General features: G+C 40.0%; 1 protein-coding gene across 1 annotated transcript in view; it reads left to right on the forward strand.

The window, feature by feature from the left end:
* DTHD1 (death domain containing 1) overlaps window positions 1-26,567 on the forward strand; it is a 67,275-nt gene extending 40,708 nt beyond the window's left edge. Inside the window, exons 9-10 of the mRNA XM_059395927.1 lie at window positions 20,429-20,486; window positions 25,519-26,567. Coding sequence (XP_059251910.1) covers window positions 20,429-20,486; window positions 25,519-25,838 — 378 coding nt within the window. The 3' untranslated portion in view covers window positions 25,839-26,567. The remainder of the gene's footprint in view (window positions 1-20,428; window positions 20,487-25,518) is intronic.
* Window positions 26,568-27,733: the final 1,166 nt, after the last annotated feature.

The following is a 27,733-nucleotide window of genomic DNA, read 5'->3' on the forward strand; positions in this document are numbered from 1 at the left end:
ATGAACCTCATGGTAATTATGGAATTTTTGGTAACTTAGTTTTGTGCCTTTCCTCATAGAGTTAACTGTAATAATATACATGTTGCTTTGTGCTCCCTCCTTATCAATTATAGAAGAAAGTCACTAAAATCTTGGTAAGTAGAGATATCATGTCAATTTTTTAAAATTTATTTTTATTTGTTTAACCTGTGAAAATTTTACCAAGCCTTTGCTCTCCTTGGCTCTTCCTTGACCTGCCTTCCGTTCCTCCAATCTTACCTTCCTCTAAGCCATCAGAAGGACCTTCAAAGACAGCCGTGACCATGTCACTGAAAAATCTACTTTTTATTGTCTATGAGATGCTTAAGGAAGAAAACGATCAAAACTGCTTTAGTCAGAAGCAGAACCTTTTTTTAGAAGGGGGTTGCCCCACCAATTTAATCAGAAGAGAACCTTTCCCTTCTCTGGCTCTTCTCCTTCTTCTTTATCTATCCTTTCTTTTTCCTTTTCATACCCCTCCTTCCTCCTTCTCCCCCCCTTCCCCATCTCTTCCCCCTCCTGCTTCTCCGTTCCTTCTCTCCCCTTCTCTTCACCCCCCCTTCCTTCACTGTTTATACAAAGGAAGATTTTCTCTGCTCAGCGGGCAGAATAACTCAACCAGAAATTGTGCTACAAATTGTCCTGTGGATTTCAAGAATTCTTCTACAAAGGAAACACGTAAAATCTTCCCTCACTGAGAAAATTTTAACAAAAAAGTAATTGACATGTTTACATGTATTCTCCTAATATTTAGTAAGTAAAAAATGATGTTTATTAATTTGGACAATTTCTAGTTCATGAACTCCAACTGTAATATTTTTTCTGTAGAAATGTCAGCCAATATGTTAATTAACATATACTAATTAAATATTAATTAATTAATATATTAATTAAATATTAAACTACATAAAAGATATTATGTAGGGCCTAAAAGTTAATAGTAGTAGTGGTCAAAGCCCTAGCTCTCGGAAATTACAATCCAGTTCAGGAAATGAAGTATAAATACTTTAAGAGTTATAAAACAATGCAAGAGATAAATAATAATTGAATAAAACAATCTAGTAATATCACAGGACAGGAACTGATGATTAACTGCAAATGAATGGACAAGATGGTAAGTGCTAGGACATTTCAGAGAGGGGAGGGAATCCTGTGGCTGAGGTGACCTGGGACACTTCCCATGTAGAGAATGTCTGCGTTCTGGAAAGGAACCGGGAAAGAGGCAGTGGATTCCACACAAGACAGATGGCATGAGCTGAAACTTAGAAGTGGCAAAGCATAAAATATGTTTCAAGAAAGGACAATGTGTAGATCTGTGTGGCTACTGTGGAATATTTGGAAAAATCACATTGGAGATAAATTGGGGGAAAATTATGGTGAGCTTTGAATGTCTTATTATATCAACCAAATGTCTCTGTGAAATTGAGAGAGATTTAGGATTTGGGACCAACTGGACTTTGTGATAGAGTGAACTTGTGGGGTGGGGGGAGTGTTGGGAGGTAGCAGGACACTGAGAGAGAGAGGCTGTTGGGGAGGGGTGCTTCTGAGTGTGACTCCCAGGACGCTGGTTTGAGCGACGGTGCTATGATACAACATAGTGTTTCATTGATTTTAGTTTGGAATTGTGTTCAAACTGGCATTTCATCTCTACTCACCCTAATACGGTCCTAAACAATAGATGGTTGTGAGTTTCTCCTTGAAGGCTCATCACCAGTCCCCTTTACTACTCTACACCACCCAACTGACAGGGTGGTTTTCTTAAAAACAAATGTATGATTTTATCAGTCTTCTAAAACTTATCAAATGGCACTCCCTATCTGTCCATCAAGGTCCAACCCACTCACCTGGTGCGTAGGCCCTTCACAAAGCGGGGGCCACTTATCCTTCAACTCCTTCCTATTACATTTCCATGATTGGTGTCTTTTGCTCCAGGGCACGGATGGTCCCACTTCGTTTACACATTATGGTCTTACCTACCTCAGAGGCTCTTCCCACAGCTGCCCTTGGGGCAGAACTGACTCCACACTTAGCTCTGTTATCATCTCTTTGGAAGAAGCCTTTAAATTTTCCAGGCGCAATTAGACACTGCCCTGGTCTGTGACCGTAGCAATTTGAATAGCAATACGAAATACGTATTAGCAATACGTAGCAATACGAAAGGATGGCCTCTTATCATTTTTATTTGTATAATCCTAACAATAATGATAATTACTCATATTTATCAAGTTATTCACTACGAGTAACTCGATAAAGCATTTATGCATATTAACTCATTTACTGAAAGGGTAAGCCATTGAAGAAACCAAGGGACAGAGCCGTTTTTTCAAGGGAAAATAGCTGGCGAATGGCAAAGCTACTGTTGGAATCCAGTTTGTCTGATTCCAATGGTGGCACCCCTCACCATGATACCTAGCGTCTCCTCTGATAATTGAGTTCCTCAGGGCTGGAGGCATAGTTCGTACCATTTCATAATCCCATCTCCCGGGTATGCATTCAGTAATGTTGTGCTGAACTGTTTAATGAATAAATGAATGCATGCTGGGGAAAGTGATAAAGCAGTTGAAGAAAGAGTTTTACTAGCCCACAAAAGCTTTGCATGTTTGTTTTCCCAGCTAATAGTTAATACATTTAGCAGAAGCCTGTCATGCCTTCAAAGGAATGACTAATGTGGGGATTTTGCAGTTGTGGCCATACCTGGAAGGGAGATGTTTGTGGCTATCCAGGCCTTTCCCAGTAACATTCATATCACTCTTTCTGTTGGAAACGCTACTTCTATGCATAAACCCCCCCAAAAAAAAGAAAAATGAAAGAAAAAAAAGAAAGAAAGAAAGAAACAAAGCAAAAAGATCAGGAAACTTGAAAAAAAGTCTGCAGAAGAATATTGGAGTTAGATATTAGAAGAATCTAATTCTGGAATCCAGAAGTTAGAATACACTAGAAAAAAACAATGCTCTGAGTCAAACAGGCACTTGGACAGGTCTTCACGATGGACAAAATCATAGTGGGATTATAATTTAAGCAATAAAGAACAATAAGAAGAGGTAGTTTCTATAAATTTGAACAGTGTTATATACCTTTGATTTGTTGAGCTGCTTTTAAAATCAATAGAGCTGCATTTTTGGATCCAAGGCATCTGCTTTTGCCAGAATTGCTTGGAAGAGGGAGCAAAGTGTCAAGTATATCAGCGATGATTAACACTTAGCCCATGTTTGCTGTATGCCAGGCATGTTGGAGGTTCTCTGTATATTTTGTCATTTGAGCATCACTACAACTGTGGTATATGTACTGCTTTACCCGTTGGTAGATTAAAAAAAAAAAAAATGAACACAGAGATTCATTTCAAAATTATGTTTATCCATTCCAGACTGATTTGACAACTTTTCTTTATTGGCTCCATGTATGTCCTATCTATAGTTCCTGAGTTCTCCAGAACTTCGCTCATGTTTTATCTGCAACCATCCCTGAAAGCCCCTTCCTTCCATCTGTTCCAGCTCCTCAGATCAGCCGGGGTTTCTTGAATTAGTCTATCTGGTTACCAAGGTCCTAAAACTGTTTCCCTTCAGGACTGACTGCTTAAATCTGAGAGGTGTTTATTCCTTTCCTCTTGACAAAGCCACCATCAAGTTAAAACCCTAAATAAAAAGAGCCATTTTCTAAGAAGCATTTGAAAGAACTATATTGAAAAAAGAAAAACATAAACTTGACTGCAGGAAAATGAACCCAAGCTGAAGACTGAGAAAGACCTGAGCTCAAACAAAGATAAGAATTGAGATTTCTTCCAAGATAGACAGCAGTCTGATTTCATTTCCAAAAAAAAAAAAAGTTAATTTCATTTCCCCCAAAAAAAGTTAATTTCTAGATTTATCTCCAAGCTAGACTCTCTGTCAGCTCGTCTTGCTCTCAACCTTCTCCGCACCGCACCCCCTTATGTGAATCTTAGTTCTCTGTGGGTTTATGCCAGTCTTCAGATTTCTCTGTGCAGAAGCACTTCCTTTTATTGTGTGGGCCAAGCATTTCTGCCTAAGCCTTCAGGAAGTTCTACACTGACTGTGCAATTACAAGAATATCCACAATGAAAACAACAAAAGGATATGTATTGACTGATGCTGGAGTCTTTTAATTTATTTTAAAAGTTTATGGGGTGGGAAGGAGATTTTCAGCGGCACAGAAAAACAGAAAATACATAATGAATTTGGACCTTGTGCCATGGCACCTTGTGCCATTAAAAAAAAAAAAAAATTTTATGGATTTATTTGAGAGAGAGAGCCCTTCTGCATGAGCAAGGGGGAGGGGCAGAGGGAAAGAGAAAAGCAGGCTCCCCACTAAGCAGGGCTTCATCCCAGCACCCTGGGGTCATGACCTGACCTGAAGGCAGATACTTAACCAACTGAGCCACCCAGATGCCTCTGCTATTCTTGTTTCATCTGAAACCACTGGGGTTTTTTTTGTTTGTTTGTTTGAATCTCTTAAAGCAAATCACTTAAAGCTATAGTATCCTTTTACTTGTAAAAAAAATTCTGTGTGTTTTCTAAGAGGGTAAGGATTAAAAAAAAAAAAAAAAAAACATAGTACCATTGCTACACCAATGATATTAGCAATTATTACGTTAAAAAAAAGATTTTATTTATTTATTTGAGAGAGAGAGAAAGAGATCACAAGTAGGCAGAGAGGCAGGCAGAGAGGGGGGGGGAAGCAAGCCTCCCCCTCCCCACCAACGAGCAGAGAGCCCTACACAGGTTTGGATCCCAGGACCCTGAGATCTAGACCTGAGCTGAAGGCAGAGGCTTAACCCACTGAGCTACCCCACCTTAGCAATTATTACTTAATATCATCTACTACCAAGCCCTCTGTTTTATATTTACCTACTAACTCAATTTTCGCTGTCTGTAGTTAATATGTTCAAAAACAAGGTTTAAAAAATGCCTACACGTATTTGTGTGTGTCTCTGCCACAGCTGGCTGAATTTTCAGGGTAGGTCATGTTCTTTGTGGACTTTATTTCCATCTACCCTCAACATACTTTGGAGGTAACTCTGTCTCAGAGTTAGAGAGTGTAGATGACTTGCCTGGACTTGTCCCACCTCCTGGGGCCAGACAGAGGCTGTGTTAGGACCCAGACTTCAAAGTCATTCCTGTTTCATGCTGTTCCCTGTCCCCGTGTTCCTTGAGCAAGCCAGATCCTTGCTGACTTTACATCTGCCACTTTTATTACCATGTCATATTACCTCTCATGTTCTTTACCCCTTCAGGGTGTTTGGCAATTCCAGACCTTTCAGAGAGCCAGACTGGTTGGACTTTGTGTTGAAACCGAGCTTTTAAGTAGAGCTGCCATAACCTCCACTGGTGATTTCCTTTGTTATTTGGCATTTTTCTGCTTCTGAGGCAGAACCAGAGTTTCTCTATCATCTTGATGTTAAATGTATAGTCACTTCTGAACAGCTCGATAAGGTCCTCTGTTTAACTCATGTGGTGACAAGAGTCCATCACACCTCATTTCAGAGCAGAGATAATCGCTCTCCCTTTCATATGAGGAAGGCTCCAGCTTTCTCTGCCTTAGGTTGTAAGTTCACATTCCTTGCTTTTTGTTCATGATTTATAATTCAGATTTCCTCAAAGTATTTGCTATAGTTTTGAAAGAACAAAAATACTTTCCATATATGTTTATAGTAAAAAGTATGATTCCCAGCACATAAAAGGGAATGTTCCATAATACTGTTTTTTTCCAAATTGCAAGAGCTTCCCCCCCCACCCCTTCTTCTTTTTTAAGGATGATAACACACCAGCTTTAAATAAAATGGATTCACATGTGAGGGAGTTATTCGCTCTCTAATCTTTTCCCTGACCCTCTTCTGAGTAGATCTTGGGTTAGTGTTAGCAAATTTTTACATCTCTGTTACACAAAAGCTCCCCTGTTAACAAGCAGAGAACAATTCTTTGGCTCAGAAATCTTGGCTGGCAACAGAATTAAATAAGGTTGTTTTGGGGCGCCTGGGTGGCTCAGTGGTTTGGGCTGCTGCCTTCGGCTCAGGTCATGATCTCAGGGTCCTGGGATGGAGCCTCACATCGGGCTCCCTGCTCCGCAGGAAGCCTGCTTCCCTCTCTCTCTCTCTCTCTCTCTGCCTGCCTCTCTGCCTACTTGTGATCTCTGTCTGTCAAATAAATAAATAAAATCTTTAAAAAAAAATGTTGTTTTAATTGTATTTATTTTATAGATATAAATATATATTTATGTATAAATAAATATAAATATAACACATACTTATATTTATTATTTTTAAGGTTTCCAGGTCATTATATAACTGAAATTGTTTTTCTACTTATGACTAAAATATCAGTTTCTTTTAAAAATGTACTTGTGGGGCGCCTGGGTGGCTCAGTGGGTTGGGCCGCTGCCTTCGGCTCAGGTCATGATCCCAGGGTCCTGGGATCGAGTCCCGCATCGGGCTCTCTGCTCACCGGGGAGCCTGCTTTCTCCTCTCTCTCTCTGCCTGCCTCTCTGCCTACTTGTAATCTCTCTCTGTCAAATAAATAAATAAAATCTTTATAAAAAAAAAAATGTACTTGTGTAGGTTAAAAATATTTTCAAAAGAAAAATGTTAAGTAATGACAACTATTATTTTGAACATTTATTACACACAATATCTTGCTTTAAGTTACATGATAGAACTCAGTGTTTCTGGGGCACCTGGATGACTCAATGGATAGAGGATATGCCTCTTGATTTCGGGATTGTGATTTCAAGGCAATGTTGGGTGTCCAGCTTACTTAAAATCAAAAAAATAAATAAATAAATAAATAAAATAGAATTTTTAAAATTTTTTATAAAAAAGAACTCAATATTTACTTCAATAGCACTATGAAGCAGGTACTAGTATCATGGCCATTTTGTAAATGAGGAAAATGAGGTATAAAGCAAATACTTGAAGATCCCAAGTTTAATAAGTAGTATGATCAGGAGCTGAGCTAAGCTCTTTCCCTTCACCTAATCCTGGCTCCCAGTCAAGACCAGTAAAGTTGATTTTATGTGAAAGGTGAGCATAACACAAGAAGTACTAGAATTTTGGATGAACGTCTTACCTTATACTTTCAACCTTCACTTTACATGCAAGTTTTAACTTACATATTAAAAATAATGGATCTGTATTCTTACAAGTGATAGTTTAAATATTTTTGGTCAAACTATTTTACCTCTCTAAGCCTCAGTTTTCTCATTTATACAGTAGACATAACAACAACTAACTCACAAGGTTGTAGATAGAGCAGACTATACTGAGGTTATATAACGGTTAAATGGTTAGAGTAATTATCTATGGTAAGTAAGAAGAAATAGTAGCTGATATCATTATCCTGAGGCAATAGGATTTATTGTTTCAGTGAGGGCTTTAGAGAGACCTAGGATTCAAGACCGTGTTACTTTGGAAAAGTTACATCTATGAAACAGGGATGACAGTTATTCAAACTATTGTCATGGGTTTGGAATGAAATAATAATAGTTCTGTATCTGTCATTTGTCCTCCTTGGTATTCTCTGAGCTTCTTGGATCTGTGGATTCATCTCTGACATTCATTTGTGGAAATTCTCACTATTATTTCATGTAATTCTTCTGTCCCTTTATATATTTCTTCTTCTTCAGGAATTTCTATTACATGTATGGTTTTTGTAGTTGTTTCGCAGTTGTTGGATGTTCTGTTTGTCTCTTTTTTTCTCTTTCATTTTTAACTTTGTGATTTCTATTGAGAGGTCCTCAAGCTCAGGAATTCCTTCCTCAGCCATGCCCATTTACTGAGATACCTATCAAAGGTATTCTTCATCTCTGTTACAGTGTTTTGGAATTCTTTTTTTTAAAGATTTTATTGATTTATCTGACAGAGAGAGATCACAAGTAGGCAGAGAGGCAGGCAGAGAGAGAGAGAGGAGGAAGCAGGCTCCCTGCTGAGCAGAGAGCCCGATGCGGGCCTCGATCCCAGGACCCTGAGATCATGACCTGAACTGAAGGCAGTGGCAACCCACTGACCCACCCAGGCGTCCAATGTTTTGGAATTCTAACATCTCTTTTTGGTTCTTCTTCAGAATTTCCACCTTTCTGATTACATTGCCCATCTGCTCTTATGTAATGTCCTTAACATATTAATGCCCTTAGTGTATTAATGCCCTTAGCATATTAATCCCAGTTTTTTAAAATTTTTGGTCTGCTGGTTCTAACATCCTTGCCATATCTGAGTCTGGTTCTGATGCTTGCTCTGTTTCCTGAAATTGTCTTTTTGTTTTTTAGTATGTCTTGTCATTTTTTTCATGATAACTGAACACAATGTACTGGGCAAAAGGAACTACTACAAATAGGCCTTGAGTAACGTAGTGTAAGGTTTGGGTGAAGAGAGGTGTTCTATAGTCTTGTGATGAGGTCTCTGTATTCAGTGATCTTGTTCTTCTGGGCTATGAACTTCACATGCATCCTTCAGTATCCCTTGTATCCTCCCCAGCCTGGGGAATGGGATGTCTAGAGGTGGCTTCCCCCATGTAGAATGTCAGAGAGAACTGGAGTTGGGCCTTTCCCTTCCCTCCCCAGTCAGTTAAACTCTAACAAAACCCCAGCAGATTAGGTTCTGGTTATACAGTTTCTACCAAGCTCAGACTTTGTTAAGAAGAACAGAACTCTCTGGTGTATTTAAAAATGGCTCTTTTTCCCTTCTCCCTGTTGAGAGCAGGGGGAATTTTTCTTAGCTTTCGCTGTGACAACCTGCTTGAGGTTCATGGAAGTAAAATTCACAAACGTGTGTAAGTCCCCCTTGACTGGGTCACCCCAAAGTTTTTAACTCTTAGATCTGTCCTCATTAAGTCTCCAGCAATTTGTCAATTATAGTTCAGTTTTCCTTACCAGGCACTGGATCCGGAGGCAGTTTCTGCTCCTGGGTTTCTGCTCTGGTAAGTTGTGATTCTTTGTATTCACCTGTCAGTCTTCAGTTTCAGGGACAGAGGTCCTCCCTGTGACCTCACTTATCTGATGGATCTAAAAAGAGTTGTTGATTTTTCAGTTTGTTCAGCGTTTTTACTTACTAGGACAGAGTGGCAACTTCCAGCTTCTTACATGCTTGACTGGAAGCCAGAAGTCTAGCCGAGTTCTTCACACCAGTATGCCCTCACTCTACATCAATACTAGATCAGGTTTGATTTGGTGTTAATGTTACACCCATAACTGCCACATGAAGTTTTATGCTAACATTAATCATTTGTACCAGATTATTTCTTTGATCAATATTCTAACTTATTTACAATGAAAAGCCATTAAGAATTCCATAGACACTGTGCATTAGATAGATAGAGAATATACAATTTCCTACTATGATGCAATAAATGAACTGAAGTTAAGCAAATGGCAGTAATTACTTAGTTGCAGACGCCTCTCTGCAAGATTAAGAACAGAGTACGACTAAACAGTGAAAGCCAGCATTTAGTTAGGGGTATCTTAAAGGCTTCTGGTAAAATCTATGCTAAAGATACACATAAATATTCTAATTATATATACTTTCTTGGTCCATTATTATTCATACACTTTCACTTGGATATCTTCTGGTTACAAAATAAATAACCCATTTACTAGAAAAATCTGCAGGTATGTGGAGGTAGGAAGGGTGTGGGAGTTAGGACTGGATGGAGAAGTTGTCACCACAAGATATCATAATAGTGAACTCGTGGAGGTCTCTTTATACCGAAGTGCCATAGAGTAAATAGGAAATAATAACATCAGTATGGCATTTTTGTTTGTTATATTTCACTGACATTGATCTGCAGTCCAGGTGGCACCTGTGTTAAATGGTGCTTCAAGGGTCAGAAAGTTTTCATGTTTCTTAACATAAAAACTGGTTCTCTAGTAGAGATCCAAAAACTAGCAAACAGGTAGAAATTAAAGAGAAAACCTCTACTTATTATTTCTATATCTGCCCATAGCAATAGTATTATTGTGGGTGCTTTTAGAGTTAGAATCTGTTGCAATTTAAAATAGGATATTCCTTTTTTTTAAAAAAAATATTTTATTAATTTATTTGAGAGAGAGAAAGAGAGAGCAGGAGGAGAAGCAGAGGGAGAGGGACAAGCAAATTCTGTGCTGAGCACGGAGTCTGAGGTGAGGCTCAATCTCATGACCCTGAGATCATAACGTGAGCCGAAACCTAGAATCAGACACTCAGTGGGCGAACCACCCAGGTGCCCCCAAATAGGATATTCCTATGGGATTCAAAAATATCATATTATGTCACTGTTTCCACGTACTGCTTCAAAGTATGTGTGAAATAACGGGAAGGATTTATAATTGTTTGAGTCCTACCCTTTTTTTTTTTTTTACTTTTATATTAAGTTTTGTGAATTATTATGGTGGTCTCTGCAGGAATGTCTCCCCATCATCTTTGCTGAACTCCCTCGTTTGATGCAAGTTAGTCCTCGTGCACAATGATGACTTACGTTTATCAAACAAATCATCCCTAAAGGCAACAGTCCAGGCAGTTGTTTGCACTGCCTTTTTTCTCATTCTTGTTTTCCTGCACATGTTTCTAGAGTGAGGTTAACTTAATTAACACTAGCACCACCCTAAGCATCCTGAAATCTCAATATAACGAGGGTGAATCCTGGCCGAGATGGAAACATTACCTTTCTTTCTAAGCTCTGTCAGAGACTAGATAGTCAGCAGTGCCTGAGCCCAGTTTGACTGTGAGGCCACCAGGAAAGGGAAGGTCTGTATTTTTGTGTCAAGATAACACTCAGATCATGCCCTGCTTTACTATACTTATAGGATTCACTTTAGTAACAAATGGAACTTTGGACAGTCATCTATACGTTAGACTTTGGGAGATTTATAAAGCCTTTCTGCATGCCATGTGAGACTCTAGTTCTGTAAGACAGCTTTGGCCCAAAGCAAGTGGCTTTGGTTGAGTACCCACGGTGTGCAAGGAACTCAACTAAGTTATTTCATTTTATTTCAACGGAAGTGCATTATTTTATTTCACTTAAAGCTCACTACACACTTAAGAAGTACATATGATAATGATAGCTAATTTAAGGCACAAACTGAGGCACAAAAAGACTCTCAGGAACCAACAATTGACAGAGTGGGGTTTAAGCACAGACGTTCCCCAGGGCCTGCATGCTCATGTAGCCTTGTACTAGGGAAAGAAAGTGCCAGCTTTAGAGTTAATCACAGCCAGGTTCAACCCTCCATTCACTCTCTCGGAGGTCCCAGCCATGAGACCCAACCCTCTTGAACCTTGCTATCCCCACTGGTCAGAAAGAAAATCAGTAAGAGCTCCTTCATTTTCCTCACCGTATTTTTGGCAAAGATAGATGAGACAACCAAGAAAAAAAAAAGAATTTGTAAGTAACTATGAAGCAGGATCAATTCTGAGAGTTCCAGACTTGCCTGACAAAAGGTTGCTGAGAGTCTATCAGCCTAGAAGATTATTTATATGAAAGTTGAGGTACGTTCTGGGTAAGAAATTAACCTGTGTTTACAGGTTCTGAAATAACTGAATAAATGCAATACGGCCAGACAGAATTCTATTTGCAGGGGTCAGGGTGGATTTGCTTAATACCACGCATACATATTTATATAAATATATTTATATGTATATATGTATATACACATACGTATTTATATACAGCCCCTTGAACAATGTGGGGACCGGGGTATTGGCCCTGCACAGCTGAGAATCCACATGTAACTTTTGACTCCCTCAGAACTTAACTGCTAATCACTTATTATTGATTGGATAATCAACTGCTAATATAAACAGTTGATTAACACATATTTTGTATGTTATATGGATTAATACTATATTCTTACAATGAAGGGAGCTAGAGAAAGGCAAATGTTATTAGAAAAATTATTAGGAAAAGAAAATACATTTAGTGTGCTGTGTTGTATTTATCGAAAAAAAATCCATGTGTAAGTGGATCCATGTAGTTCAAACTTGAATCATTCAAGGGTCAACTGTATATTAAGCAAATAAATATATTTTATTAAATATGTATAAATATATATTAGATATTCTATTTTAAATACACAACATATTAATATGTATTTGAAGCATCAGAAGCTATCAAAATAGAGTGCCATAGTTATTAGAGAAATCTATTTCTCAGTTTAGGCCCTCAGATGCATGATTGTGTCCTAAAGAGAAAGTTTTTAATTTAAAAATGGAAGACCTCTTTCACTAAACTCTGTGACACATCAGGGCACAAACAACATTACTGTCATGTAACAGGATGGATGGGTAGGGAGCCACTTTCTTCTTTCTGTCACACTTTACCACAGGCCCTACCTACCAGGAGGATTTAGGGCAGCCACTAGTGGAGAATGGCTTCCTGTTGGAAGAACCTAGGAACAACCATGAGCTCTGTGTGGAGCCAGTCAGGATGTGTCAGAACGACGGCAGAGTTGCAGAACAAACCCACAGCGGACCACTGGCGCGGGACAACTGTGCTTATATGACACCTCCGGAACAAAAGTGCAGTATGGGTAGAAACCATCATGGCACACTACATGGCACTGCCCATGGAAGCCCAGGAAGGGAAACTGTTGTGCCTACAAAAGGAGCGCTGGTGACTGCATTCCCTGGCTGAACACTGAGGGGTACGTAGCAGAACAGTGTGGCTGCCCAGAGGAAAGCCTGTGAGACTGCTTGGAGCACTTGGAAAGGACTGTGCCAGAAGCTAGAGTTTCTGGAGGAGGAGGTAGGCACCAGAGCCAAGTCATCTGTGTGACCCCTGGGAGGTAATTTATGGATTAGCTGTGATTATGAGTACTGTCTTACTACAGTGTTAGGTATGTAAGAAGCAAGCCAAATTTCACTTTGGTCCTGGTATTAGAAAACTTTGTCATGTTTTGAACAAAGATAGTTCTTTCATTTTTCTATGCACTTGGTAGGATCCATTTGGGATCCAGGTTGATAACCAGTGTAGATCCTAAATAATGTTTTTCTAGCCACCATACTTCAATATCAGAGTCACCCAGTTGGCTTGGTGTGAATATGGCCTTGTCTGAGGCCAAGTGAATCAATCTGTGAGCTTTTGTTTTTGTTTTTGTTTTAATCAAGCTGTGAGCTTAGTTTTTTTTTTTCTTTTATTTCAGATTAATTTACATGAACCCTAATGTTTGAGAACCACTGCTTTACTTTCTCAGTGAGGAGAAAATAAAACCCCTTTGTCAAGAGAGTGGTAGTTAGGAGCAAGGTACAGGTCTTGCAAAGAGTAGTGAAGTTTTGAACTATCCACTGAAGGGAAAGCGAGAAGAATCTTCAGGGATACACAAAAATATTGCAGAGCAGCCCAGTCCCCACAGAAACTGCAGACCTCAAATTTATGATGATAAAAATCCTTATGCTTGTTTACAGAGGGTCCTCATGGTTATGACATATTTATTGAGGTATGGTGTGGCAACTGTTTGATAAATATAAGTACTGATATAAAAGAAGATACAGAAAAGAATATAATAGTTTTTATCAGCAGCAAGTCCATAAAGAGGTATTAAAAATGATTAAAGAAGACAATTGAGGTGATGTAAACTTTATTCAATACATCATGAAGTAGACAGTGTCAGAGATCTATAAAAATGGGGTGGAAGCGGGGAGCGCCTGGGTGACTCCATGTGTTAAGTATCTGCCTTCTGCTCAGGTCATGATCTCAGGGTCCTGGGATCGAGCCCCGCATCAGGCTCTCTACTCAGCAGGGAGCCTGCTTCCTCCTCTCTCTGCCTGCCTCTCTGCCTACTTATGATCTCACTCTCTGTGTCAAATAAATAAAAACCTAAAAAAATGTGGTGGAAGGAAAGAAGTTTTTATAGGATGACTAAAGAACAAGGAAGAGACAAATGGAAAACATCTGATTGTCTGTGGTCACATAGTTGCTCTTGTTTGAAGTGAGAGGCCCAAAGTTGCCCTGGCCTTTGAGGACTGGCTGGATGAATATACTGGATTTCTGCTCAGCAGAGCATTTACAGGGACACAAAAATTAATTAAGTTTTGGTTTTCTGACCTTGCACCCTGGGCAGAAGCACCTCCATCGTGGCCTAAAGATTTATTTAAAAAGAGGCACTAGGATGCCTGGTTGGCTCAGTTGGTTGAATGTCTGCGTTTGGCTCTGATCATGATTCCAGGGTCCTGGGATCGAGCCATGCATTGGGTTCCCTGCTCAGTGGGGAAACTTGCATCTCCCTCTGTCTGCAGCTCCCCCTTTTTGTGTTCCCTTTTTCTCCCTGTCTCTCCCTATCAAACAAACAATCTTAAAATTTTTGTATAAAAAATAAAAAACAAACAAAGGCACAGACATGTCTTGAAAGGGGCCTCAACATGCAGAGCTCTGGTTGACAGCTCGGTCTCCGTTATGCTGCTGCTTCTTTGCTCACATTGATACTATAGTTCTGGGGTAGCAGGAAAAAGGCAGCCCTTGATCATCATCAAACCATTAAGCAAGTCCAAACTATCAGACCTCATTGAGTCTAAGGAAGATTTCAAGCAATTCCTGCTTCCAATCATCAGCAAGATGCAGGAGGACATTCCAATTTGCTCTCACGTGCAAGCAAGAGCTTATATGGAGAATAGGAGGCCGCTGTGGAAAATGGACAGTCTGCTCATTCAAATAAAAACCATATAAAGGCCTCGAGGAAAGCACCCTGGATCATTTTTAGAATCCAAAAGACAGAGTGCAGGAGTGACCAAATAATGTGAAGAAGGCCAAAGAGAAGGCCCAAGAGATTCTAAAGATGGCAGTGAGGCATTGATTAACCTAGTCTAGGAGATAGAGAAAAGCAAATAAGTCACCTTGGAGGATCAGAAGTTTCCAGCCGGTGGTTTCTGGTCAAATGATGGAGATTGGCAGACACCATAGAGACGCTGGAAGTAGAGAGCCTTTTGTGTTTTCTTCCTCTTTCTCTCCTTTTTTCTCTTCTCTGTCTACATGTTATCCTCACTTATACTACGGTTCTATAACGGTTGGTCTGTGGTTGATGACTTCAGTATGAATTTGGATTGTTAAATGTTTGTTTGGGGAGGTAACTTTTTTTTGTCTTTTTTGAAAATGTTCTCACACAAGAGAATGAAGGCCTCGACTGTAAACTCATGCAGGAGTTGCACAGATATCTAGACTTCGGTTATTTCTAAATGTCGAGGTGCTTTGCCCTTTTGTGTGTGACCGGATAGCTCCCCCAGAACTTTGGGTCTGGATGTGACTTGTAAGACTCAGAATTGGGTTTCTCCAGCTCTGGAGGTGCTGAAGGAGCTACGTGACTGCTAGAAGACAGCCCCACGCAGCAAGGGCTAACGAAGCTGAACGAGGGACAGACAACAGCTGGCGATGTGAATGGGGCTGATAGGGCTAGGATGGATGAATCGGAAGGAGCAGAGAATGGTATTGCCTATATTTTGAGACTTTAATTTCTGGGTGAGGCCAAAGGAGGAGAGATATGTTTTGTACAAAATTTGTATTTCAGTGACACATTAACTGACATAACCGTTTGGTCCACTTGCTTGGAGAACCTAACTCAGCTTTGTTTTACATGGAACCTAGAACAGAAGACACGATCTTCATATTCTATACAGGGTGATGGAATCCCCCGATGCATTTCAGGGATTCTGGACATAGGATGAAAGAGATATTTACAAAGGCTGTTGAGGGTTGGGGAAGAAAAGTGAGGACTGTCTACTTTGGACTCTACACTGAATAGGGAATAGGTATCTTCAAGGTTCTGTGAGTAGTCCAGCCTTAAGTTCATTTACACAGCAGAACTGATAAGTATTTGGGGTCAAAACCTTACTAGGAAGGGAAAAAAGGTTGCCATATTAACAAAGCTATTCATTTGCTTGAAAAAGAAAAAGGATACATTAGAGTGCTGAAAGCCAAACTGGGGAAAGAAAACAGACATATATGAATGGTATTAGCAATAACACAAGACAACATTATGTTAAAAGATAAATTAAGTGATGGTACCTAATTCCTAAATATGAAAGCAGGGACTAGAGCAGTTGATAAAAGAAGTGAAATATGACAGCTGCCTTAAAAATATGGTAGGATTTGTAGGAGGAGATCATTCACGTCAAGAGAAGATAACGTCCTATAAACAGTTTATACTACCCTATGTGTATAATGCCATTTCTAGCACTGTAAAGAATTAATATAGGAACAAGATGTTTTTTGGCTCTCAAAGACATTCCAATCTAATAAATAGAGGTTTATAATAAATAGAGGTTCATAGCAGGTTCTTAGAGTGGTAAAAAGCATAATGAAGGGAAACTTTTGAAGGTGCCTTGGGAAATAATGTTGAGTAAAATAATAAATATGCTCAAGTCCTGTTTTTTTGGGGGGTTGCACAAAAAAGATCAGGATGCTACATATATGAGCTCAACTAAAAAATGGTTTGCTTGAGATGCCTGGGTGGATCAGTGGGTTAAGCCTCTGCCTTCGGCTCAGGTCATGATCCCAGGGTGCTGGGATTGAGCCCCACATCGGGCTCTCTGCTCAGTGGGGAGCCTGCTTCTTCCTCTCTCTCTGCCTGCCTCTCTGCCTACTTATAATCTCTCTCTCTGTCCAATAAATAAATAAAATTTAAAAAAAAATGGTTTGCTTGGTTTTAAGAATTCAGTAAGAGGGTTGTATTTAGGCAACATGGAAAGATTAATAATTGAAGGAGTCTTAACAACAGTGGCCTATAAAACTCAAGACACAATACCATTTCAGGTGTGAATGGATTTCTTGGCTTCCAATTTTTTTTTTTAACCAGTTTTAAGTTAATGAGACCTGCACTGCATGTAGCAGTATAAATAAGACACAGTTGTATGTATCTGAATTACTTATCATTTTATAGCCTTTTCGAGGCTAATGGTGAAGGGAAAGCTGCTACTTACACCCCACTACACTCTTTTACAGGGTAGGTGTGTTTTATAGAGCAGTAGGGAGCCAGGTTTAGATTTTGCCAACAATCTCCCTGAGTAATGACATTTTGAACATGGCATTTAAGAAATTGTATTCAGCAAAATAAAATACACACTATTAATATAAAAGCAGGCAATCTTAGAATAGAGAACATTCCTTTACCAAATAGTAGAAGCTGAGAAGAAGCAACAGAATGATTCCTTTGGATTAGAACAGGGAAGAGAGGGAAGAGAGAAGTAGGACACAATTAGAGTCAGGGCCACCAAGGAGGCATCCAGGAAGCCAAACACCCCACTGCAAATCTGGAAATCTGTGGGAGGGACATAGGACAAGCAGAAGCTTCCCTGTTCTTCCTGGAGCTGACCTTGAGAACTAGTGGGATTTGAAAGGTGATGTGCAAGGCAAAAATAGTGCAGACAAAAATCATGCGCAAAAAAAAAAAAAAAAAAAAAAAGGAAGAAAAAGGAGGGAAAGGGAGCACTCAACATCCCTGATGAAGAGGCCAAGTGGGAGACCAGCATAGTGCCTTCAAGGCTAAAAGTCTAAGAGGCAGAGATTTCCATGCTGCTCCAACTCACTACACTTATGGCCGGTGTCAGAAGAACTGGGCTTGAATTTTCATGTATTTGAAAAAGTGCATGTTCTTAAACACTAGAATCATACTCTATGAGACATTTCTGAAGAAAGAAAGACTGAGGGGGGAAATTATTTATACAAAAAAGAAACACAGTGTCTTTTGTCTCAGGCTCAATCCAGGCCATGTGCCCTTTGATGGGAAAGACAGACTCTCCTTCACTTGCTTAGGTTTAAGCACATAATTGATTTTTAAAAACTTACATGTATTTACTTTGCAATTCCACAGTATTAATATACTTGAACCTTTGTGGTTCTTATTTTAGTTCCTTGTTTCCCCTCATTAAAACTTCTTAATGGAAAATGTATAAACATGTTTATGTGATGTCTATGACAGGAATATCTACAGAATACGACATTCAGATTTAGCCACTTAGACTGAAATCTCCCTATGAACCACCAGTGAGCTACATGTTAGGGTAACACACTCAGATTATCCTTGTATCATTGTTATGAAGCAAGGATTTAAAAGGAGTTTTTATTTTGAAAAGTATTGAAGCTTATGTGAGGACTATCTTTGATCAGGCACTTGGCAATTCAATAGTTTAGAGAGGAAAATATTCAAATGTAAGAAAAATTTCACCTCTTATCTTAAATGGTAGAGGCATTTGTGCTTGAGAAATTCTTATAGGAGTGAGGCATTTATACCTAATGACTTTTTCACAATAAAAATTGGCGTCCTTAAATATTGTATGAATACATTGTCATTAAAAATTAACTTTGAAGGAAGCCTGGGTGGCTCAGTCCTTAAGCATCTATCTTTAGCTCAGGTCATGATCCGTAGGTCCTGGGATTGAGTCCTGCATCGGTTCCCTGCTCAGTGGGGAGCCTGCTTCTCCCTCTGCCAGCTGCTCCCCCTGCTGTGGTCCCTCTCTCGCTGTCTCTCTCTCTCTGTCAAATAAATAAATAAAATCTTTTAAAAAATTAACTTTGAGGAGCACCAGGGTATCTCAATGGGTGAAGTGCTTGCCTTCAGCTCAGGTCATGATCTTGGGGTTCTGGATTGAGTTCCCTGTCAGGCTCCCTGTTCAGTGGAGAGTCTCCCTCTCCTGCCTTTCCATTGTGTGCTTTTTCTCTCTCTTCTCAAATAAATAAATAAAATATTTAAAAAAATTAACTTTGATTACCAGTCTTAATTTTCTGAAATTCTGTATGGATTCTAATATATTAGTTCATATGCATTTATGTGTGTATTATTTTGACCATCTGGACAATATTAATGAGAACTATTAGCTCCTCAACAACTTTATTGTTCACAGCAGTACCTTAAGTAGGATCACTGAAATATTCTTTACAGTGCATACATGCAAAATTGTTTCCACTGTAAATTACTACTGTAGCATTTTCTGTCACAAATGCATGTGCAAACATGGAAATCTATGTCAGGTTTCATAGGCAACCTTTTAAAAACCTACCTAAAATTTGGAAAATTATCTGTAGAAGGTATTTTTTCCTTCAGGATTATCTGTATTTTCCAAAACTTTCCAAAAATTAAAAGGTATTTAAACTTACTCTATGGGGGGGGGGGAGGGTTTTATTGAAATAATTATGGATTCCTAGGAAGTTGGAAAATAGAGTACAGAGAGGTCTGAGGTAACCTTTACTACATTCTCCTTAGCGGTTACATTTTACATAACTACACCACAACATCAAAACCAAAAAGTTGACATGGATATAATGTGTGTATATAGTTCTAGGCCATTTTATCTTATGTATAGATTGTGTAACCCTTGCATTCAAGATACAGAACTATTTTATCACCACAAAGATCTCCCTTGTGCTACTTGCTTAAATTGCTAATTCTCTCTCTCTCTCTCTCTCTCTCTCCCTCCCTCCCTCTCTTTTTGTGAGGTTTAAGCACATAGTTGATTTTTTTTTATCATTTTATCATTTTTATAATTTTATACCGATTTATTTATCTGATGCTTTATGGTCATCTTCCAGCATCCATAACTCCTGGCAATTTCTAATCTATTCTCCATCTCTATAATTCTGTAATTCCAAGAATGTGGTATAGATGGAATCATAGAATATAAGATCTTTTAAGACTGGAGTTTTTCACTCAACCATTGGGGAGAGGACCATGGAAATTGTTGCTTGTATCAGTGATCGGTCCCTTTTATTACTGAAGAGCACCCCATAGTGTGAATGTCCCATAGTTTGTTTAACCATTCACTACTCCAGGAATTGTGAATTGTTTCCATTTTGGGGCTGTTACAAACAAAGCTCTTATGAACATTTGTATACAGGTTTTTGAGATTTTTTCTTTCAATAAATCACATTTCAGAGCTGAGACCAGAGAGATAAATAAATTATAATAAATAAAGTAATGATTATATATTTGAATAGTCTTGACAAAATACTGGCTTTAAAATAATATCTGCACAAAAACATGATTATTTTTGGCATGATGTATGCACATTGACTCACTCATTCATTCTTGAAAATTATTGATAGAGAACTCAGGACTTGTGCTGAGTGCTGGGGCAAGTTGCCTTCCCCATCAGGGCTTTTATAAAATAATGCCTTTGCTGCATACAGGTAGCTTGCTCTTATGTTCGTTGGTTTTCACAGTTTCAAATTTTAGCTGGAAAATATTTATTCCGAGTTAACGTGACTGCTATGCTAATATTTAAACGTGTAGTCTTAAATTTAAATTCGCTGAAAGATTTGGGTTAATATATTTTGTCTTATCTTAGGAAAAGCAATTGCCAAGCATGCATACACAAATATACAATCTACTTTTGCAAGGTGTGCAATTCAGTACTTCTTTCAAATAGGGGTGAGGTTCAGATGGATTTTTACTTGTAGCCTGTTCACAAATTAATGAATTCTTCTGCTTATTCTGTGTCCTTTTTCTCCCATAGCATAAAAAATTGATCAACCGTCCACAGAGTACCAAAATAATTTCTACTGATCCTGTAGGTAAGAAATATTTGCTTAGTCCTCCTTACACGGGCATTATTTTTCCTCTTATATTTTATACTATGTGGATTGTGTAAAAAAAAAGGGTGGAGAAAGTGACTTTGCAATTAACGAATAATTACATTCATCAGCCTAATAAATGAGTTTTCCTTTGGAAATCATACACATATAAACCAAAATATTCTCAAATATGGGTGTAATTAAAATTGTTAAAATCTCTAAGAAATATGAGCCCTGCTAAGATAATATTAATTGCTTGGTTTGGTAAATAAACAACTACAGTTTGTTCTGAAATGTTGACAATTAATTCATGGATCTAAGTGTGGTCACTTCAACTCTACATTCAAGGCCAATAGCTTTTAAATAGAGGTATGTTGGTATGAAATCACAAAAAAAGAAACATTTAATAGTTGATTGTGGGTATACATAATTCTATTATATAACAATGATGTGGACTTCAAGGTAGAATTTGACATTTTTTAAAAGATTTTATTTATTCATTTGACAGAGAGAGATCACAAATAGGCGGAGAAGTAGGCAGAGAGAGAGGGAGGAAGCAGGCTCCCTGCCGAGCAGAAAGCCCGATGTAGGGCTCTATTCCAGGACCCTGGGATCATGACCTGAGCCGAAGGCAGAGGCTTTATCTCACTGAGCCACCCAGGTGCCCCAGAATTTGACATTTTTATTCTATTTTAGCTTTTGAAACAATCATTTCATAATGTTAATGGTCACAAAATAATTATTGGTCTTCAAATAATTTATTATTTGATCTTGGTCTTCAAAAGATACCAATGCTTTGACTACAGTGTTGGGCCACCACTGACGGCACAGAGTTTCATTCAGGGGTTATCTGTATGGATTGTATGTGCAGGCTTTACCCAATTACATTAGATGTGAGAATAGGCATAAACCTTAGTGTTATACCCCATCTCAGAGACAATAAAAACCATTTCAAACAAAGAACAGGTGATGTAGAAAAACTCAATTAAACCTACCAAAGCCCAAACTGAGAAAACCCTGCAAAGCAAATCTAAAACAACAACAACAACAAAAACAACAAAACAGCAGTAGTGGGACACCTGGATGGCTCAGTTGGTTCAGTGTTGGCTTCAGCTCAGGTCATGGTGTTGGGGTCCCGGGATGGAGCCGGCATCAGCTCCCTTCTTGGTGCGGGAGGTGGGGGGTGGGGCATGGATATGTATGTGTGTGTGGGGGGGTCTGCTTCTCCCTCTCCCTTCGCCCCTCCCCTTGTTTCTGCTCACTCTGTTTTTCTCTCAACTAAACAAATAAAATCTTGAGCAGCAGCAACAACAACAACAAAAACCGAAAACGGAAACAAAACCCAGCTGTAGTATTTGAAAACCTGGCAAGTTTTGTAGGGTTGCTACCTCTTGAAGAATTTGATGTCTACAGAAAAGCACTCTCTTTGCCATTGCCAACAACCAGCGGAGAGCGCAAGAGTGCAATCATCCCTCCTGTGTGTAGAGGAAGTCCTAGGTTGTGATGGTGTGAGGTCTCTCACAACCAAGCCGCTGCAGGAAGGATGGTGGTAAGCGAGGTCAGAGCAGGACAAAACTGTGAGAAGTTTTAAATGCCAAGAGAGGACATTCAGACAGTAGGAGGAGCCGCTATGAAACTTACTAACAAGGAATGGGTGAGACTTTGAAAACTGTTCAATGTATAGAGGACTGAAGTGGGTCGCAACTGATAGCAGGGATAGGAGTTAAAGTCCTGGTTCGCGATACCCCAGAAAAGAGAGGCGGAGCATGACTGAGATTGTCAGTTAGGCTGGCAAGGAGGGGAAGTATCTGAGGTAGGTTTAGAGTTAGGACATGGGTGTGGGGATAAGAAATAAGCATTGAGAAATTTGAATAATGTAACATGTTTCAGCTCACTCAGCAGAGTGGTCACATTCACTAAGAAGTGCGTAGGGTGAAGGAAGAATCTAGTTAGAAAAAGGGCGAAGTTGATTTTTGACTTTAGAAACCTGTAGCTTGAATTGGCTGTGATATATACTGGTACAGACAATTAGGAGATGGATATTGCAAATGCCCTCCAAGATTTAGGGAGACAAAGCCAAAGATAAAGGTATAGCCGAGCTGGGATATTCCTTTCCTTTTCTTTTCTTTTCTTTTTTTTTTTTTAAGATTTTATTTATGCGAGAAAGGCCGAGCACAAGTGGGGTTGGAGGGAAGGGTAGAAGGAAAAGGAGAAGCAGAGTCCCCACTGAGCAGGGAGTCCACCACAGGACTTGATCCCAGGACCCTGAGAGCATGACCTGAACAAACTCATTGGGGGGAGAGGACAGAGAAAAAAGAGGCCTGAGAGAGGAAGTAGTAATTCATCAGAATCAGGAGGATGAGAGTCAACAGAGGGGAAAGAGAGGGAGGAGGAGAACCAGGACAGGCCGTAGAACCCAGGGGAAGGAGCGAAATGCTTTCTGGAAATCAGAGAAGCTGCAGACGGAGAGTCGTTAGCTCTGAGTCATAATCAGGAGGGTACTAGGAAGATCAGAAAGAGGATTCCACAGAGTTATAACCGATAGCATATCACCTGTAAAACAAGGGCTTGCGGAGTGAGCCGACATGATGAACTTGTGGCACTGAGTTTACATTAGGCATAAAAATATCTTATGGTTAAAGGGAAGATGGGGAAAGCCTGGTGGCTTGAAACAGTAGCAGAAGCAAGGAAAGGGGAGGCTTGAAGCATGGTAAGGAGGAGACTGAAGGAACAGGTGTGAAGGGAAATTACTTGGTGAAGAACACTGTAGGGGGGACGCCTGGGTGGCTCAGTTGGTTAAGCGGCGGCCTTCGGCTCAGGTCATGATCCCAGCGTCCAGGGATCGAGTCCCACATCGGGCTCCTTGCTCGGCAGGGAGCCTGCTTCTCCCTCTGTCTCTGCCTGCCATTCCGTCTGCTTGTGCTTGCTCTCTCTCCCTCTCTCTCTGACAAATAAATAAAATCTTACAAAAAAAAAAAAAAAAAGAAGAACACTGTAGGGAATGGAATCTGGAAAACATGGAGGAGTGAGATTTTATGACGGTGATTTCTAAATGAAAATGAGCTTTAAGAGAACTCACGTCAAATGAATTTGGGTGAATTAGGAGAAACAGACATTGGCTGAGTGAAACAGAAGGTGAGTGGGATTCGGGCTTAAAGATGCTGGAAAAGTTTTTGGTCATTGCTGGGAAAATTTTAAATTGCATTTAGGAAAAAAAAATTTTAATGGGTGGGTTCACTGCTATAAAGGCTTGACTGGTATACAGAACACAGGGCTAGTTGATGACATTTGGCATAGTTTCATAACCCTGGAGATCTCAGTAGTTGAATGCAGGGTGAGTAAAGCAGGATTGACAGTTGGTAAATTAATAACAATGAAAACTAAAACGGACAAAAGATTCCAAGATGGCTGCAAGGTGGTTGTTGATGTACATAGCTGATCATGGGGAACAGCCCGAGCTTCTGATAGTAAGAGGTATGCAAGATTCAGTAGAGATGAGTGATGGGCATCCAAGGACTTGCTGTGTCAGTGACAGGGGCAAGAAGCGTATTAAGTGACAGGGGCAGAGCTGTGGAAGTTTAGGAAGTAGTGGTCAGCCATAATATTGAGAAACTGATCCCTTGGAGGGAGATAAAACATGAGTATTGGCCGTGAAAGTCAGTTTCTTATGTGGAATCACAGCACAGGTCACTGAAGTCAACAAGATTAAGGAACCATGTGGTCAGATGTATGACTGGGTATCAATAGGGTTACTGATGCTGCCGTCAGCCAATGGCAGGAGAGAGGTGGTGTGGATGGGGACAGGAAGGCCTCCTCATTCATGAGCAGGGTGGAAGCAGAATGCGGATTTGAAGAATGAAGTGTGAGGATGTGTGGACTGCATTTCCTGAGTAGCATTCCTAGAAAAGTGGCATGATTCACAAATTTATGTGCAATTTCTGTGAATGGGTAGGGAGAAGGAATCGTGGAATCAAAGATGGCAGATGCAGAATTCTTGCTCCACATCAGACGAGGCAAGAGTTAGCTGGAGAGTGGTGCAGGCTGGGGCAGAGAGGCAGGGGGATGGGAGGCTCAGGGGCTTGACTGAGCGTGATGGCTCAGAGTTACCCAATGAAAAAGCCAAACAACAGAAAAATGGCATCATCAGTTTAGTTGGTAGACACAAGTCACAGGATAAGGGAAGAGGTATACTGAAATACAGGATGCATTCAAAGGAGATATTTGTGGCTGTAAATGGTCCAGAGGCCAGGGGAAATGTTTTGGTCTAAAGGACTGTCCACAGAACTGCTCTTTGGGTTGAATCTTGGTGACTTTGTGTGTGTGTGTATATTTGGGGTTGGTGGTGAGAGCATTATGTAGTTGCGGTTACAATTTATGCATCAGATTAGTACTAACTAAGAAAACATTTTTTGAGCCCAGGAGTCTCCTTTAACATAGTGCTACTCAAAGTATGGTTGGGGACCCCAGTGTTAGCATCATCTCAGAGTTTATTTAAAATGCACAATTTTTTTTTAAGATTTTATTTGTTTATTTGACAGAGAGAGACAGAGAGATCACAAGTAGGCAGAGAAAGAGGGGGAAGCAAGCTCCCCGCCAAGGACAGAGCCCTATGTGGGGCTCCATCCCAGGACCCTGAGATCATGACGTGGGCTGAAGGCAGAGGCTTAACCCACTGAGCCACCCAGGCACCCCTAAAATGCCCAATTTTACTTCTACCCTAGTTTTACTTAATTGGACTATCTGGGGCAGAGTGTAAAATTCATTTCACGAACCATCCTGGATCTCAGGGGAGTTAAAAATCTGAGAAGCAATTCTAGTCCTTGTTAATCAGTCGTTCCTTCAGGCGAAGACCCCAGAAATGCCAGGGACCCAAAGTTTTTCACTTGTCCACTGGGGGTGGGTCCAGATCTTTCCACCGTTCAGAGGCCAAAGCAGAGAGCCCTCAGAGTTCCCGGGAGCAGGTGTGGAGGGTGAGATCAGCACTGCCGCGGGGAAAGAGTCCTGATGCCGCGTGTTCTGCGTGTGCCGGCAGGTGCCCTGTGGGATAACCTGCTGCACTGGCTGGCCGAGGAGCTCTCGGAAGAAAACGCCGCGCGCCTCTCCTCGTCCCTCCCGGTTCGCCGCAGCACCGTTGAGCTCATCAGACTGAAGAGCCCTGGTGACCTCACAGAACAGATCCACGAGCTTCTTTGCTTCTGGAAAAAGTCACTCCCCAAATCCACCGATAAAGTTCGCCTTCTGGCTCGTCACCTCCGCCAGATCGGCAGGAGGGATCTCGCCGAAGAGCTCAAATTCAAGTGGGAACAGAAGGTGTTCACGGAGCCCCAGCAGTGGTTTGACACGGCGGAGTGACACCCGCTCGTTCTTTCTTTTGCCCTAGGGAAGGGCCATAGCTGCTTTGAAGGAGGTTTCTGTCAACATCTTACTAGCGAGTTTCCAAGTCAAGTTGCTTGAGCTGAGACTCTGATGGATGTGCTAGTTGAGACAGTGGAAGAGCACTAATCAGATCATAAAAAGCGTTCTCGGGTTTGAGGGCTCCTTCGTGGTTCAGAGATGTACCTTCTGCAAGACTTACTGTCTTGAGTTCAGCCAAGTTTAATAGCATTTGTAATAGAGTTTGCTGTGTTTCCATTTTAATGCAGAGGTTGTTTTCTAAGTGGGAAGGAAAGAGATGATATACAAAATCCCTTTTTTTATTGTTATCTACATAAAAGCAAACCAGTTATGCAGGACTCCAAGCAAGTAATTCACGTTATGCATATACTGTGGAACCCGCAGTTAACAATACCAAGTAAATTGAGTTGCAGAGACCTGATGCTGATGATAGTAAATCAGTAAGGAAACAAATAAGCTTGAAATAAATTAAAAATAGAGTAACATCGGCCATTTGCTGCCACATCATTTTCTTTTATTAAAAAAAAAAATAGGATCTCAGGGTAGGGAAAAAGCTCATATTTTATTATTAGTAAAATGAGGTAGTGCAGAGAAAGTGAAAGACCAGTGAAAGGATTTAGGGCGTTTTAATGTAGGAAAACAACGTACTTTTAAATCAGTTTTCATAGAAACCTTATTGTATAAGCCCTATATGTTCATGGTTAAAAAATACTGTAAAAAACACACAACTGAAAGAAAAAAAAATTACCTAAAGCCCCTTCATCTTTGATAATCCCTGTTAACGTCTAGCGTATAAACTTTGGGACTTCAGCTTTAGCTAAAACAATGTGATATGAATGGGTTATTATAGTCGTATTACCATTTCATTAAGGTGAGACCATCACGGCCTTGGCTTGTCAGCATCAGTGGTATTAATTTTGATTACTGAATACCAGAAAATTTAATGAAATCACATGAAAAATTAAACACTCATGTGGCTCTGAATTTCAAAGACAAGATTTCCTTCTACCAATTAACCAAGGTCTTAGATATCTACTTGGCTACATATTGAACAAAGAGGATTCCAATTTTCAAATATATTACTATTAAGACACATTTTGGTCATCAAGATATGTATTACTTTTACATGTTTCTAGAAAGGTACAATATTTTTCATGTGCTCTTGGAATGAAGAAAACAAACTGAAATGTTCATTGTTTTTCTGAATACAAAGTAGCAGAGAAGTAGAGTTGTTTATCGCCTGGAGTGAGCCAGACACTTTACCTTTAGCCCTTTACGAGCATGAACTGATTGAATCCTCCTGACTCCACTATGAGGTAGTACATTGTTCCAACTTACAGGAGAGGAAAGGAGTTTCCAAAGATTGCCTTGCCTAAGGTCATAAGTGAGTGACATAGCCAGGATCCTTGTTCCAACACTCAAGATTACTATTATGAACATTTTGGGGTATTTTCTTCCAGTTTTTCTTTTTTTCCTAGAAGGAAATATTTCTATTGCTATGTGTATAGATGTATAAATATACACTCACCTATGTGCTCATACACACAAACATACTATCTATAAATCACCTTACACATACCGCCACACTCATGCACCTCCTTGCTCAAGCACGTCTTCTCACACCGTCCATGTCTTCATCTCCCCCACACCTAGGCGCTTCCACTCAAATGTACACATACCCTCCTACACACCTCTCACAAACGCCCTTGAATACATCTAACTATCCCTTACACGTACACAGTCTCATGTCCATCTGTACATCCTCACGGGCATGCGTACATTGTCACCAACACATGTCTTAGCACACAGCCCACTCTTACCTCTCACACACACTTACAATCACCCCTCGGTAT

This window comes from Mustela nigripes, chromosome 1 (assembly GCF_022355385.1).
Source record: "Mustela nigripes isolate SB6536 chromosome 1, MUSNIG.SB6536, whole genome shotgun sequence".
Classification (NCBI taxonomy): Eukaryota; Metazoa; Chordata; class Mammalia; order Carnivora; family Mustelidae; genus Mustela; species Mustela nigripes.